Raw genomic sequence first — 14,705 nt, 5'->3', positions numbered from 1 at the left:
ATTTTAATGCAAAAGTTAAATATGACGTCATCGGATTCTGAGAAGGGGTTGGGTGGGGGGGGTATAGAGGTATGGGAGAGGGGGGGGGGTGGGTGCCCAGTACAATTGGTGTATGTCCATTTTGTCCGAGATGAAATGCGACCTCCTCAGGTCGGGCCCAAATTTTGGATCTACACGTTTTTGACACTCATAAATCAAGAATATGTGCTCTAAAAAAGCGATTTTCGTGGATTCTACAGGAGAGGTTTGAAACATGTCCATGCAAAAGGAAAATCTCCCATTTCATTTTTTTTTGTTGCAAATGATGCTTTTCCAGGAAATCATTCCGGAATTTAGTATTTTTATTAAAAAATTCCTAATTGCACGTGTGCAGAGGATCATATTTCAACTGGGAATGGATTTTTTCCAAGAAAAGTTGCGATCGTGTAAGTGTATTTTACTAGGGCCATCAAGTCTTGTTCGAAACATGTCCTAGTGCATACAAAGAAGGAAAATCTCAAATTTCATCTTTTTATCACGTATGGTGTTTTTCCAGTAAAATATCGTACAATTTTGAAACTTTTATGAGACATTTTTCATTGCACGTGTGAAAAATAATATTTAAATTTCGCAATATTGGATAATTTTTTAAGTGATGCATAACTTGAACTGGATATTTCAACCAAGTGTGTAAAATTGTTGTTATTCTATAATCGACAGTCAAACCAATAAGTTTGTTTTACGAAAGAGAGGCCAACCTAATTCACGGAGAATACATATTTCGGATACACAATAACATGGTGAGTTCCATATTTTTGAATAAAGAAATTCATAAAAATTATATTTGACGAAACTGTTTTGCAGTTTTTGATAAATCATAATCCTACGAAAGAAGCTGAGAAAATTTTGGAAAGATTTACACGAAAAAGACCACATTCCGATGACCCGCCATCTTGGATAGAAGAAATTTTAAATAAATTGGAACGTGATATAGCTTCTGAGAAGTTACACAAAATTCAAAGGAGTGAGGTAGAGGAGTCTAACAAAGAAGTTGAAGATCAACTCATGTGTAAAATAAAAGATAAGCTCACAGAAAAATACTTTGAAAAACAGGAGAAAAATCTTTACCTTGTAGAATATGTGACTGATTCAGAAGGAGATCAAGTACCTGCGGAAGATTTTTTATCTGATTTTGAGGAACAAACGTTATATTATTCTAGGAAACCTGCTTCAGATCATGTATATTCATCTGAAAATTCTAGTAGTGATGTATAATTTTCTATATCATTTGCAATAAAAAGTTAAAAGTATAAATTTAGAGCGTTTTTAACCCAAAAATCCCTCTCCCCTTTCTTTCTTTCGTTGAAAATTGTTCACTACAAACATTTTTCACAATTATTTAACATGGTGTATCTTAAAAAATCACTCAGAAAAAATCTATATCGCAATGAGTACGCACAGCTTGAGACAATTAGCAGAAGCTTTGGCAAAAGAAAAATCAGAGTCTGATTTTGTGCAATTTATTTTACATAAAAAGACAATAGCGCAAATGATCGGCCTACTTTATGAAAACAAAAATGAGATTTTACGTCGTGGTGTAGTGGAAAAAATTTCAAGAAAAATGAAAAATGGAAAAAGCATGACTATTTTGGAGAAAAAACAATTGATGGTACAATTCTTTAACACTAATGATGAAAATACAATTGATAATTTGTTCGAGATATTCTTTGGCGATCAAATTTTGGATTGTGATAATGTAGAAGCAGAATACGATATTGTACAGCAATCACATAAAATCTGCAAAATATGCTACAACAATGAATACGATACCGCTTTCCTACCTTGTAGACACGTTGCTGCTTGTCAAGGATGTGCTTCAAAAACAAGACATTGCCCTATATGCCGAGAGCTATACGTTGAGTCTACAAGAATATATTTCTCGTGAAGAAAACAAAAAATGAAGTCAAGATTTTTTTTGTGTAATGAAAAACTACAACCGACTAAGTTATAAATAAAATTGATTGTAAAACAATGAAATGAGTTTTCTTTCGCATCTGATCAAAGTATCATTATTTTTTTGTTTTTTGTTTTTATGTTGCCATCAACATGAGGAATCATGTGAATTGTTTAAAAGTAGTTGCATGCAATCGAGTAGATTTTGTCAAAGAAGTTCGATACAATCATTTTTGATTGTGCTATAAAATGTAATTAAAACAATCCTGCTAATGCTGCAAAGAAAAAATCAAATTACGTTGAGAAAAAATGCCAGACGCCACTTTGAAGATTTTTTTCACGTGAAAAAAATATTTTGATGAAGAAAAAATGCAAGATGATAAAAAATATGATATCTCTCTGCAGATTTTTTTTATGTTGGTAAAATTTTTCAGTGCATTTTCATATTAATTTTTTCATCATGCATCAATGAAACATGTTGTGTTTTTCTTGATGCACAGATGAAACATTGTCTGATGTTGAAATAATTGATTGTAAAACAATTTCTTTTCACAAAAAGACAAAATTCTCACAAATAATTTTATTTCATTAACTTTAATCTTGCTCACATAGCAAATATGTTGAGATGAAAAGGGAATGTTGGTATAGATAAATATTGGCATAATGCATAACCCTGTGCAATTGAAGTTTCATTTTTTTCTTCATTCTTCTTATCTTAAGAGGATTCAAATTGCAAATATACATGATTAAAACAATTTACATTTACGTTTTCTCATAATTTATTATTTGACATCATTTGATTTTTATACACATGTTACATTTTAAGAAATATTTGATTTACTTGCTACAAAAGGAATTTCATGAAACAGGCGAAAATAATTGACTGGTGGATCAAAAGTATTGCTGTTTGAAAAATTAGAATTTTCCAATCTTTGCACACCTAAAGATTTACAAGCATTGCTGTATCTCTCAAAATATTCTTGTACATACCACTGTACAGAAGTATTGTAAATCAAAGTTGCATTTATAAATTCAGAAAGTAACATTAATTTGTCAAATTCTGAAATATTTAGGGATAGACGATCATTTCCATCATTTTGACTGAGAATAAGTAGTTCGGAATTTTCCACGGCATAGTAACTACTAATGTTCATGCAGTTTTCAAGTTGAATATTCAGCAGCTCAAGTTCCATATTAGCATCATCCTTTCCAGCATCCTCTCCCAACAATTTTCTTAAAGTTTGCTTGCTGGCACAGAACGTTGTCCATGTATTTTGGGTGAATTCTACAGCGTCAATTCCATCCCAGTAGCTTACGGCACAAATTTTAGCAACTGGTGAAAAATTGTCTGGGGAAAACCCGATCGTGATAAACAATGTGCATGTTCGATTTAGAAAGTAGGTGTATGCATTCAGTAGCTCAGGAGTTGTATTTTGTTGTCGATTTCTTGCATATTTTTCCTCATCCTTTCGAAGTTCCTCAGCAGGATCAGGATTATATTTGTAGAAGTGCTGCTTTCCCTTCATTACACTTGGAACTTGATGTGATCTTTCTTGTGCCTCCATATTTGCAGATAAGTTATTTTGTGATTTATCACTTTTCACTAAGAAAATGCCTTCCACTCATCAATAAATCAGGGATACAAATGAGACTTTTTTTTTCCAATGTTCAAATTCCTATAAAATATTTTAGGATCTTTTGATCGTACTGACGAAATTTCCCGAGAAAATTATGCAAACGTATGCAAAATGTTTGTTTCATACACGATGAAACATGTTTGGACATGTCATGTCATGTTCATATCTCAGAATAAAGTCTATAGGTAGGATGCGAGAGGCAAATAGAACATTTTTCTAAATAACAAGTGAAGTTACTTTTTTTAAATTGTTTTTCAATATAATAAATAAAATTTTGTTAACATTTATTCAGGGGAGGAAGAAGCTTTACGGTCAAGAACTAAAATTAATAGTATTCAGTGATGAAGTGCTAGTGAGTGCAAAGCTAAATTTCTTTTATCAGTGTAAGAACGCAAATGTTTGACTTTATTTTAGTGAGTATCGCTTGAATTTTATTTTTTATGCCTATTCTACTGAGAGTCATCTTAAAAAAAATTGATCTTCTACTAAAGAAAGAGGATTTCATCTTCTATTTTGTGATATGTGTCACAGAAATATACATAAATTTGATAATGAGTCATCAATGAAAAATGCATAAGTTAATTCAGCATCCCAGGTACCGAATTATATTTCATTCATAAAAATCAATTTTGTATGAAAACTTGGTTCCTATTTTATTTTACTCTGCTGCCATTTCTCCACATAATCAAATTCTTAGGTAAATATTGTACATATATTTACAGATTTTTTCATATTTGCTAAATTATAATAAAAGAAAACACAAATCAATAATTCACTTTGAATAATTTTGTTCTGTAATGTTGTAAAAATTCTCTAATGTCAGAGAAAAAGAACATTGTAATACAAAGTTATGAGAAATCTAACACTTTTTACATACTTTCCCACTTGCGATCAAGAGAGTTAAATGATTCATACACAAGACATGAAATTTTGCACTCATTGACATTTTTTCATTCATCTTTTAATTCTTTTATTTTATGCATGTTACAAGAGATCATATTTCGAATAATCCCACAATTGTATAGAAATGCATTGCAACATCTTTGATCATCAGTTTGTTTATTTGAAAATTGGGGATCTGAAACCCAGATTCTTGAAATTTCATGGCAGTCACCATCTGCAATAAGCAGAAATTCAATAAATTTCACGAAATTTATCACTTCTAATCTGAAATCACTGAATGAAAAATATTTTTTAAACAAATTGCATAAAATTGGTCGTTTGATCATATCATCAAGAGATGTGAATGATGTGAGATACAATCGTGTAAGTGAAGAATTAAGATATTTTTCGGTAATTTATGTTACAATTTAAATAAAAAAGACAAATATTGCAAACAATATTGAAATACGCAAGCTCAAAAGTTGCATGCTTTGAAAAAAACTGTTTACATGCAAATCTCAACTCAATGACGTTTCAATATCTATTGATCAATATCCAATGAAAATGGTTTAAATTGCATGACGGCATCAACATCATGCTGTTCAATAACCAATGAAAATTATTGATAGTTCTTATCGCCAGTAAAATTAGTGAATATTGCGAAATTCCACTCAATTTGACAATTATATTGCGCACGGCAAGACACTTTTTCCATGTTGCTTCATTCATCTGAAGGAATCAAATTGTCGCGCAAAGACTCATACAAATAGTCTCTCCCATATGATCTCGAGCGCGCGAAAAGGTCTCAAATTGCATTTGCATTTTTCCACACTTGGACAGTGCATATAAGCCAGAGACTAGAGAGAATCCCGCTTACTGCATAGGAAAGACTTCTGGCAAACCTTCTATCATGCCACGAGTGGCATAATGGATAAGGTGCTGGACTCGCAACCGAGAGGTCTGGTGATCAATTCCCATGGACGGCAGATCTTTTCACATACAATTGTATAGGGAGAAAAAGTTACATGAGAAAGAGTCCACCATCGGGCCAAAAAATTTTCATGTCTCGAAAAAAATTACGGAAATAGTTAATAATAGGAATAACAGAGGGCGCGCACATAGAAAATAAGAGCAGCGGTCGGTAAAAATGGCGGACAAAAAATAAAAATAGCGGTCGGAAATTAAAAATGCGAATAGGAGCAACGTTCGGTAATAAAAAAAATGGCGGATAAAAATAAAAATGGCGGATGGGAATTCAAAATGGCGGACACGAATTCAAAATGGGGCCAAAATTCAAAATGGAGGATGGGAATTCAAAATGGCGGATGGGAATTCAAAATGGCGGATGGGAGTTCAAAATGGCGTCCGAAACGTTTAACATTCAAAATTTAAACCCCGTGACGTCATCACATCATCGTGCTTCATCACATCATCGTGCTTCATCACATCATCGTGCTTCATCACATCATCGTGCTCCATCACATCATTGTGCTCCATCACATCATTGTGTCCCATCACATCATTGTGCTCCATCACATCATTGTGATCCATATTTACTCAAAATTTAAGTTAAAAATAAAAAATGTGGGGGCGGGGAGGGGAGCGGGGGCGGTTGTGTGGGGAGCAGGGAGCAGGAGATTGACCTGATGGTAGCACGTCGACCAGCATGATAGCCCCTGTAACGTCAGCAACATCACTGTGCTTCATCACCACGTTGCATCAGCAATTGTGCTAGTTACATCACGCTGCTTCATCATTACTACTAATATATAAATCCAATTTTCCAAAGAAAAAATGCTTTATTTTAATGAATTAAGTATTTATCAACGTCGAATAAAGAAAACAACTAGTAAAAGAATTATTCTTTATTCTTTCTCCTCGAAAAGCACACAAAAACAGACAATCTCGTACTTTGCGGCACCTCTGAAAGTGTCCAATAGTTATGAGACGTTTTGAGGTTGGAATTCATATTTTATAAAATTCACCACTCAGAGTTGCATCGCAAATCTCGTTCATATAAAATCTCGTTCCTAATAGACCCTGTCAATAAAATTACGAGATTTGACATCTCGTTCATAAAGTTGCATCGCAAATCTCTTAAGTTAATAGACTAATAGACGAGATCTGTAAAGTTGCATCGCTCTGTAAATCTTATTTTTAAATGGGATTCAGCCTTACCATAACGTAACAATTGGTTTCTGGAGCTATATATTATATCATTCCAAAGCTTAGTTTTAGTTTCATTTAAAAAAAAATGGCAAAGCGTCCCAGCTTTGCGGAATGCTCGTCCGTCTAATAGAGCACTCCGTGAATTAGTTTATCGCATGATTTTTTTTTCTTAAGATATATAGATCAAATTGATTCACAAATTCCAAAAGCATTTAAAAATCAAAAAATTCGTACTAAAAATAATCAGATATGGTTTGAAGGTAGTTCAGCTGAATATGCCGATGTCAACACCTAACGTAAAAAAAAATCGTCTTGAGTTATTGAAGGTCAAAGTTCAACCACCCTGGAGAGTCCAATTTTCAACAGATTTGGTTAAATTTGAATTTTTTGTTAAAAGTCTTGTAATTCTAAACCCGACTGCATCAGTCACAATAGGTGAAGGAGCGGTAAATTGACGATTTTTTACAAATATGTAACTGTCTTTATTTTTTCAGTCTTTTGACCCGTATAAAATTGAAACAGCTGAAAGATATCGGCTTACGGTACAATTTTTAACTTCATTTTATGATTTTATGATGATTTGTAAACAAACAAAACGACCTTAATCATATATGCACCCAAAAAATTCCGGAATAAAAATATAAGTCACAGGTCCTTCTCAGGAGTTTGAGCAGCTCGCAAAGCCTCAGACTCTTTGCCACACCTTTTTGGTGGGTTTTAGGCTTATTTCTAAAACATCAACAAGTATTGCTTCATACTTACAGTGCCGGACAAAATTGTACCAATGTTTCAAAATTCTCTATAAAGAATTTAATAACTCTATTCATACATTTTTTTCATATTTTACTCATTTTTTATTTTACTCAAATATACCATTACTTAGGTTATAAGTGAAATAATTCCGGAAGTGTTCATGCAAAATGCATTAATAACAGCCGGAAGTCATTACATAAAATTCCTTTTTACGTAAATAATTCATAAAATAAAATTTTATAACAAAAACTAGCGTTTAGGCACAAGTGACAAAATTGTACCCAAATTTGTCCTTTTTTTAAAAGGCTCTACAAAAATATTAGTCCTTCTCCTAAAAAATTCTAATAAGGCATAATTTGTAGCTTTATAATAAAGCTCTCTAAGGAAAAAGTTTCAATCAAAATATAAATTAGATCTTGAGATATTGAATCCTTTATAGAGAATTTTGAAACACTGGTACAATATTGTCCGGTACTGTAGTTTAAACTTAATACCTAATAAGAACAAATTTATATTGAATATACGATATTAAATTGCTACAATAAACGAATAGTTTTGTTCTTTTGATTTTTATATGGACTCCAGCATATCAGATCTTAACCTGCAAAAAAAAATGTCTTTCGCTAATACATTCACATAAGGAAACTATGCACACAACGCCTTGTTTTTAGTAATAGGGTTGATCCGAAAGACCAATAGATGAATACCCCTAGAAATATAAACAATAAGCAAGCGAAACTTTATTTGTATAGAGATTGATGGAATATTCAAGTCATTGCAAAGTGAGTTGAGATACTTTTCGATCCTATTTTCTTTCTTAAAATCAAATATTTTGATAAGAATTGTGAGATGAAATTAGATATGAAATTAATATTGATAGAATAATTTCCTTTAGCTTATTTTCAACGTGAGATTCTTGAATTCTGAGAAATTGTTTTAAAATTACAGTAAATTAAAAATAAAGCTACAACTTACGGAATTTCTTGAAGGAGCACTATCTAAACTACTCTGGCTAGACACAGATGGTGTCCTAGTAAGTCTCGGTGGGAAGGATTTGCTCTGATGCTGCAGGTGGACAGGACTCGGGGCCATCTCCATTGAACCCCTCATTACATCCATGTTCACTGTGTGGCCAGGAACGGCGATTGGTGGCTGTACCGCATGCGATTCTTTGGACACAGCACAATCCTAGGCATATCAAAAAGGAAATCCAATTATTTCTGGAAAAAAACTTGAGCATCAAAATAAGATAATCTCTTTGAAAGAATCACAAATTTCGCAATTCATGGCAAAGTATATAATTACAACCCCTCGCTTAGCTAAAAATAGAGCACCACAGAAACTTTTTACAAGTTTTCGACACTCGCCAAAATGTACCATCATCAACATTTGGGCCACACTTCGAAATATTTCAAAAAGCCTTTATTGAACCACACTTTTTTAAGAACTTTCTCCAGAATAATTCCATTTTCTTCGGTTTTATGGCAACTCTGGGGCTAAAGTGAGTGATTCCTGAGTAAATTTTCGCGTGTTTCAGCCACGTTCGGCTACTAAAAACAATACTTTATCCGGCAATTATTTACATAAATTTCTCATTTTGGACATAGTAATTTATCATGCAATGAGTTTAATTCACACCAATATGTGAATGTTGTACCAGAATACTTCGTGTTATGATTTCATAATTCTAAGGCTGTTTCCACGTGCCATTTTATCACTTAAAATGCTTTAGGGTAAGTGTGCCTAATTCCGGCCAGCTTGCAATTCCGGCCACATTTTTTGTTCCTCGAATTTCCATGATTTTTTAGTTTTTACATACTCTAGAGATTATACAATGCAAAAGAATAACATAAAATGTAGCTTCGACAAACGAGATGACGTGAAAAAGACATTGGAAGAATTCCCGAAGGGCAAGGAACTAAGAGAATGAAGGTGGCCGAAATAGGGCACCAAAGCTATGTCTATATTTTTATTCGTTTTAAAATGTATTAAGAATGATTTTAGAGTAAATCAAGACGGTAAACTCTTTACAATGCTCCAAGCAACACTCTTTCAGAAGAAAGAATAAAAAAATCAATTTGTGTTTAAAATATTACATTTAAAACTTGAGACTTCGACGCTTGCATGTTGCTTGCATGCTTGCTATGCCGAAATTTGGCAAACTTACCCTATATTATGATAGGGGTTGATACAAAATATTGTACATATATATATATATATAATTAAGATAGAATTCTAAAGCATGTAGTAACCCACATGCACTTATTTCAGCATATTTTCATATTGTAATATTGATAAATTAAAATAAATGTATGCTTACGTTCAAATGATGTTTTTTTTATAAAATAGGAAATTTTTAGTAATAAAAACGTTCACATTAACTTTAAAATTTTGAGAAAAGGTTTTTCTTGTCGCAATACCCTAATGATAATTTTACATACTTGAGCATCTGTAACTTATCATTTTTCACGTGCTCCTTGAGAAAGCACAATTTTATATATGTATGTCCTTTTCCTTCTATACCCTTATGGAGATTTGCAAGGAGGATAACATTTCATACTGTGTTGTTTTTTTGCTCAAATATATACAAATCCACTGAAGCCTGTCAAATGGAAAAAGCCATGAAAATACGCAGTAAATATGAATTAATCCGGTTTCTCTCGTCTCCATTCTCCCAAAAAGCTTATGCTGAAGCTGAAATTTTCCCCCAATGGGAACCTCCCTTTCAAACATGATATAATTTGGGTGATGAAAAAGTATATATATAATATATATATACATATGAACATACATTTTCTGGCAACTCAAGTGATGAATTTGAGTCATTTTGCGAATCACTGATTGAGTTATTTTGCGATGAAGAGGCTGGATTGGGTGATCCCAGTGAGAGGTCTTCCTCACTGGTCTCTGATTGTCGTACGGAGTTTGCACGCTCCTTCGATCTCACAAGAGATCTCCAAGATTCCAGTCGCTTGTGTGCTAACCAACACGCTGCTGGTCCCAGACCACTCATCTTACACTTTTCTTTCACAGCACTATGTATAGTCCCAAATTTTTCACATTCTCACCAAATCACCGTGTGCTTCTGTGCACCTTTTTTTTATTTTGAGCTAACTAGCACCATGAATTTACGATGATGAAAGCGGTGAAATTTAATGCATCTCCAACAGAGAAAGGTTCACTTATGAGTTCATCAATTATAAGTTATAAAAATATTTTTCATAAGAATTGTGGTTTGATACCACGGGAGTATGATTCATATCTCTATAACATTATAGAGACAACAAGCTAGCTTTTTATATAAGTTTTTTATATTAATATAATATCCTTAATAAAAATGTAGCTATGAGAAGAAATTTCCGTCTCATAAAACAGAAGAATCTCACATATCATAAGCTTATCTGATTTTTTTTAACCGGAAGCTTGTAGACCTAGCTATTACATACTAAAATTTGAGATCTATCGATAACATCTAAAATAGCGGAAGGGGGTGGGTGTTAGGGAGTGGATCTGACATCACCTACTTCTAGCGACCCATCGATATATAACCTTTTGCCGAAAACTGTATGTCGATATCACTTTCCGTTCTCTCTCGATATCTCTTCCGCTCCTGTACTCTGAACAGTACTCTGGAGCCTCTGGAGCTATAAGGAGTCAAAGTTCGAAAATTGAGCGGCCTCTATGTCCTGTTCTAATTAACAGTTTGACTTGCATTTTTTTTATTTGTGTGTCTTAACGAGGGCTTTCAAATGACAAAACTTCAAGTTCAAAATTTCGCCACAGATGGCGCCGCAATAGCGTAAAAATTCAAACTCATTTTTCTCGAAAACGCGATTGTGCAATTTGATCAAATTTTAAAGTATTGTAGTCTAGGCTATGAAGTTTCCAAAAAATAGCGTGGTTCGCTGTGGTTACAATAGAACCGGAGATATGAGGGGTCAAAGTCCACGAAATTCAAAATGTCATAGCTCCGGTTTTATTTGACCGATTTTGATGAATGAAGACTCAAATGAAAGATCTCACAAAATGCTACAACTTTCTAGAACACTTGAACTTTGTGCACCAATAGCAGGGGCGCCTCAGTCGAAAACCCAATTTCAATATCAGATAACCTCAATTATCTCGACTGTCGCTGAACCGATTTTGATGATTACTTCGACATAATTGTAGACGGCATTTGTGTATACATTTCGTTTATACATAATTTTCCGCTCAGACTACGCTATTTTTCCGATTTTGCAGTTTTAGAGTAAGAAAAATAGTTTTTTCTAATAGTGGCGCTGAGAAAGTACAAAGGTACTGATATGATCACTTTTATTCAACTATTTCATTTAAAATGAAGTTAAAATGAAAGATTTCACAAAATTCAACAATTCTCTGACATAATCGAAGTTCGTCATATGGACACTAGGGGTGCTAGAGTCAAAAAACGAGTTCAGAAACAAACAACCTCGATGTTGAAATGTTAATTTTACCCTGCAATATTGATCCGAGATCGGTGTAAATATTACCCTTTTTAGGTGTATTATGGGTTAAAGTTACCCTTTTCATGTTGATTTTACCTTTGAAAAGATGTAAAATTAACATTAAAAAATGTTGATATATTTTTACACCTAAAAAGTGTTAAAGTTACAAGGAAAAAATGTTAATCGCACCCTCTTTTTTTCTCAGTGTATGAAAAAGCTTAATTTGCACACTGACTGAGAGAAAAATTAGTGTTGTCCATAATGCCAAATGAGTGTTGTTGCAACACTAATCATTCGGTTCCAAATCTCGCATCCCCGAAAGTAAGCGATTGCAGTGCACAATGCAATTGGTTAAGGTCGTGTAGAATGTCAAGAAAAGCGTGTGGCCTCTAATAACTCAGTTGGCAGAGTACTGGTCTACCTAACTGGCGCTCAAAAATGGCGAATTTTTAAATTCTCAAATTCATAATTGATTTTATTTATTTTTTATACTTCTTATTTTTTTTATCAAAACCCTTTTGGCAATAAGAACTACAATACCCATACGTAATATTTTTCATTAAATTGAAAAATATTATTCATTGGTATTGTCAGAAAAATTACTTAAATTTTTGGGCTATTTTTGTCCCTATCGTTCATAGAAGCACAAAATACAACAAATCAGATTCTGTTGGACTTTCCAAAATTAGATGTAAGACTTATCATTGATTATGTTTCCCAGTTTAATTTTTATTGTTGATTTTCAGTCCGGAAAAAGTGTCTCGTCGTTAAATGGTATATTTTATGTATTTCAGTTTGTGAAGAATTATTCCAACTGTTCAATATTTTTTTTTAGAAAATCTTCTCATTAGTATAATTTATTTCTCGAAGAAAAAAATTTCCATATTTTTGTTTCTATTAATTTTATACCTTATTGAATAAATCAACCAGATCCCTGTAGATGTCTAGCGAAAATCTTCATACTTGTAAATACAGCGGAGAAAGAAAATGGAATTAATTGGGCTAAGGACTATTTACGAGAGTGGAACTGGGAATAATTAGCTGTCTCATAAACACTTCCCAAAAACAGCAGTAAGGAAAAAACAGTCGTCGCGTCGCCGTTCAAAAGACAAGACTAAATCTTAAGTGTTATTGATAAATATCCTGATTGGACTGTCTCTAAAAAAAAAACTTTTTATTAAATGAAATTTCTCGTGATACTAATAACAACCTTATTGTAAACAATCGAATGTGTCTCTGTGCAACATTTATGGCTGCTTAAGCACGTGTTTATTGAAATTTCGCAACATTTATTTAATTTTCATCTTAATTATTATATATTAGTATTTTGTTCCTTCTCAATAAGAAAGCACGGAAGACTAAAAAGTCCTCTGATGTTCAAAGAAGCGACAAACGCACGTGATGTAAGCGCGGAGAACGAGAAATGGCATAACCTTGACCCACTTACCAAAGTGATACTTGATATAATAACAGTCCTGCCTAATTTTCAATCTCGTCAAATTTCACATTATAGTTCAATTTACCATAAAATTACATTTTTTATTCAAACGTGAATGAATGGAAAAAGTAAAACAGAACCATGGAAGAATTGGTTTATGTGAGACTATGAACAAAACTGTTTTTTTAATTAGCCAAGAAAATTATTTTCTCCAGATTGATTTTTTTAAAGTTGTATTTTATGGTTTTGCATTCACTTGGTGTAAGTGAAAAAATTCTGATTTTAACTCCTAACTAACTACAAGCATTTTAAACTTGCTAATATTAAAAATGTAAAATTTATTTATCATATCATAGCTCATTCTAGGATTATTACTGGCTTTTGATGATTCACATGGTGTAACGCGTACAATCTGTATTTTTTTTAAATTAATGAATTTTTCAATTATATATGAGCTGCCTGTAATGATTCATGAATATTTATGCGATATTTGTGCTTTTCTCGGGAAATTTTGAACTTGTGCAAACAATGTGGTTAATTTTGTGGTAGTGTTATATTTGGTTACATTCAATACATATTTGATAAGTCTCGAAACATATTTAAACTCGAATCTTTATTAAATCATGGAGTTTAAGGCTTTAAAAATTAAAATATCAATGAAATAGGTACTTTAAACTACATTCTCATGAGGTATTGCAATTATAAACTATAGAGTACAAAAAAAAATTAAAATAAGCTATATTATGATCCTTATCAAGTCATTATTCGTTGAACTAACTTTTTATGAAAACTTTATGTCAAGTTTAGTTAATGTTTAGTATTTTTAAAAGTGCAGCAATTTATTTACACAAATCTTTAAGAGCAGAAAGAAAAAAAACCCACTAGTTTGAATATTATTTCTGCATAAATTGAACTTCGAAGGATTGTTTTATTATTACATTACCTTGCTTGTACGTGCATACGTACATTTATATGAAATTTTATGAACCATGACGAATCAGACATCAAATGCATAATCGTAGTTCTATTTAAGGTAGAATATTACAGCGTAGGGGAGACTGGGGCACAAAGTCACAAAACGGATATTTTATTTTTTTACAAGCTACTCGAGCGCTTCAAAAATTTCTAATTAGCGCAGTTTTATAGGAAATTTACCGCTCTACAACTTTGTGAAAATAATATTCCTCTATTTTGTAAGAAAATACGTTTATCGAGCCAATTTCTAAAAGGTAATTTTTTGACTAATCTCAAAAATGCTGGGGCAAATAGTACCAGAGATTGGGTATTATCACATTTTGATTCGCTTCATTACAGGCTTCCATTAATTTGAAAAAATACATAGAGGACATATTTTTATAGAAAATTTATTCATCTACACCTTTGTAAAACACCGTTTTCTCTACGAGAAAAGTGAGAAAACGAGAAAAG

The 14,705-nt window shown here is 32.5% G+C and overlaps 1 protein-coding gene across 6 annotated transcripts in view; it reads right to left on the bottom strand.

The window, feature by feature from the left end:
- Nucleotides 1-14,705, bottom strand: part of LOC129801817 (synaptotagmin-5) — a 42,833-nt gene that overhangs the window by 15,866 nt on the left and 12,262 nt on the right. For 4 of the 6 annotated variants that reach the window (XM_055847164.1, XM_055847163.1, XM_055847165.1 and 1 more), the window contains exons 2-3: nucleotides 10,165-10,554; nucleotides 8,349-8,561 (exon numbers count right to left, since the gene is read on the bottom strand). In XM_055847164.1, the coding sequence (XP_055703139.1) occupies nucleotides 8,349-8,561; nucleotides 10,165-10,386 (435 nt within the window). In that variant the 5' untranslated portion in view covers nucleotides 10,387-10,554. The remainder of the gene's footprint in view (nucleotides 1-8,348; nucleotides 8,562-10,164; nucleotides 10,555-14,705) is intronic. The other 2 variants (XM_055847162.1, XM_055847166.1) reach the window with 2 other exon arrangements.

This window comes from Phlebotomus papatasi, chromosome 2 (genome assembly GCF_024763615.1).
Source record: "Phlebotomus papatasi isolate M1 chromosome 2, Ppap_2.1, whole genome shotgun sequence".
NCBI classification, from domain to species: Eukaryota; Metazoa; Arthropoda; class Insecta; order Diptera; family Psychodidae; genus Phlebotomus; species Phlebotomus papatasi.
Note: the sequence above shows the minus strand (reverse complement) of the source record. Positions and strands in the feature narration are given on the sequence as shown.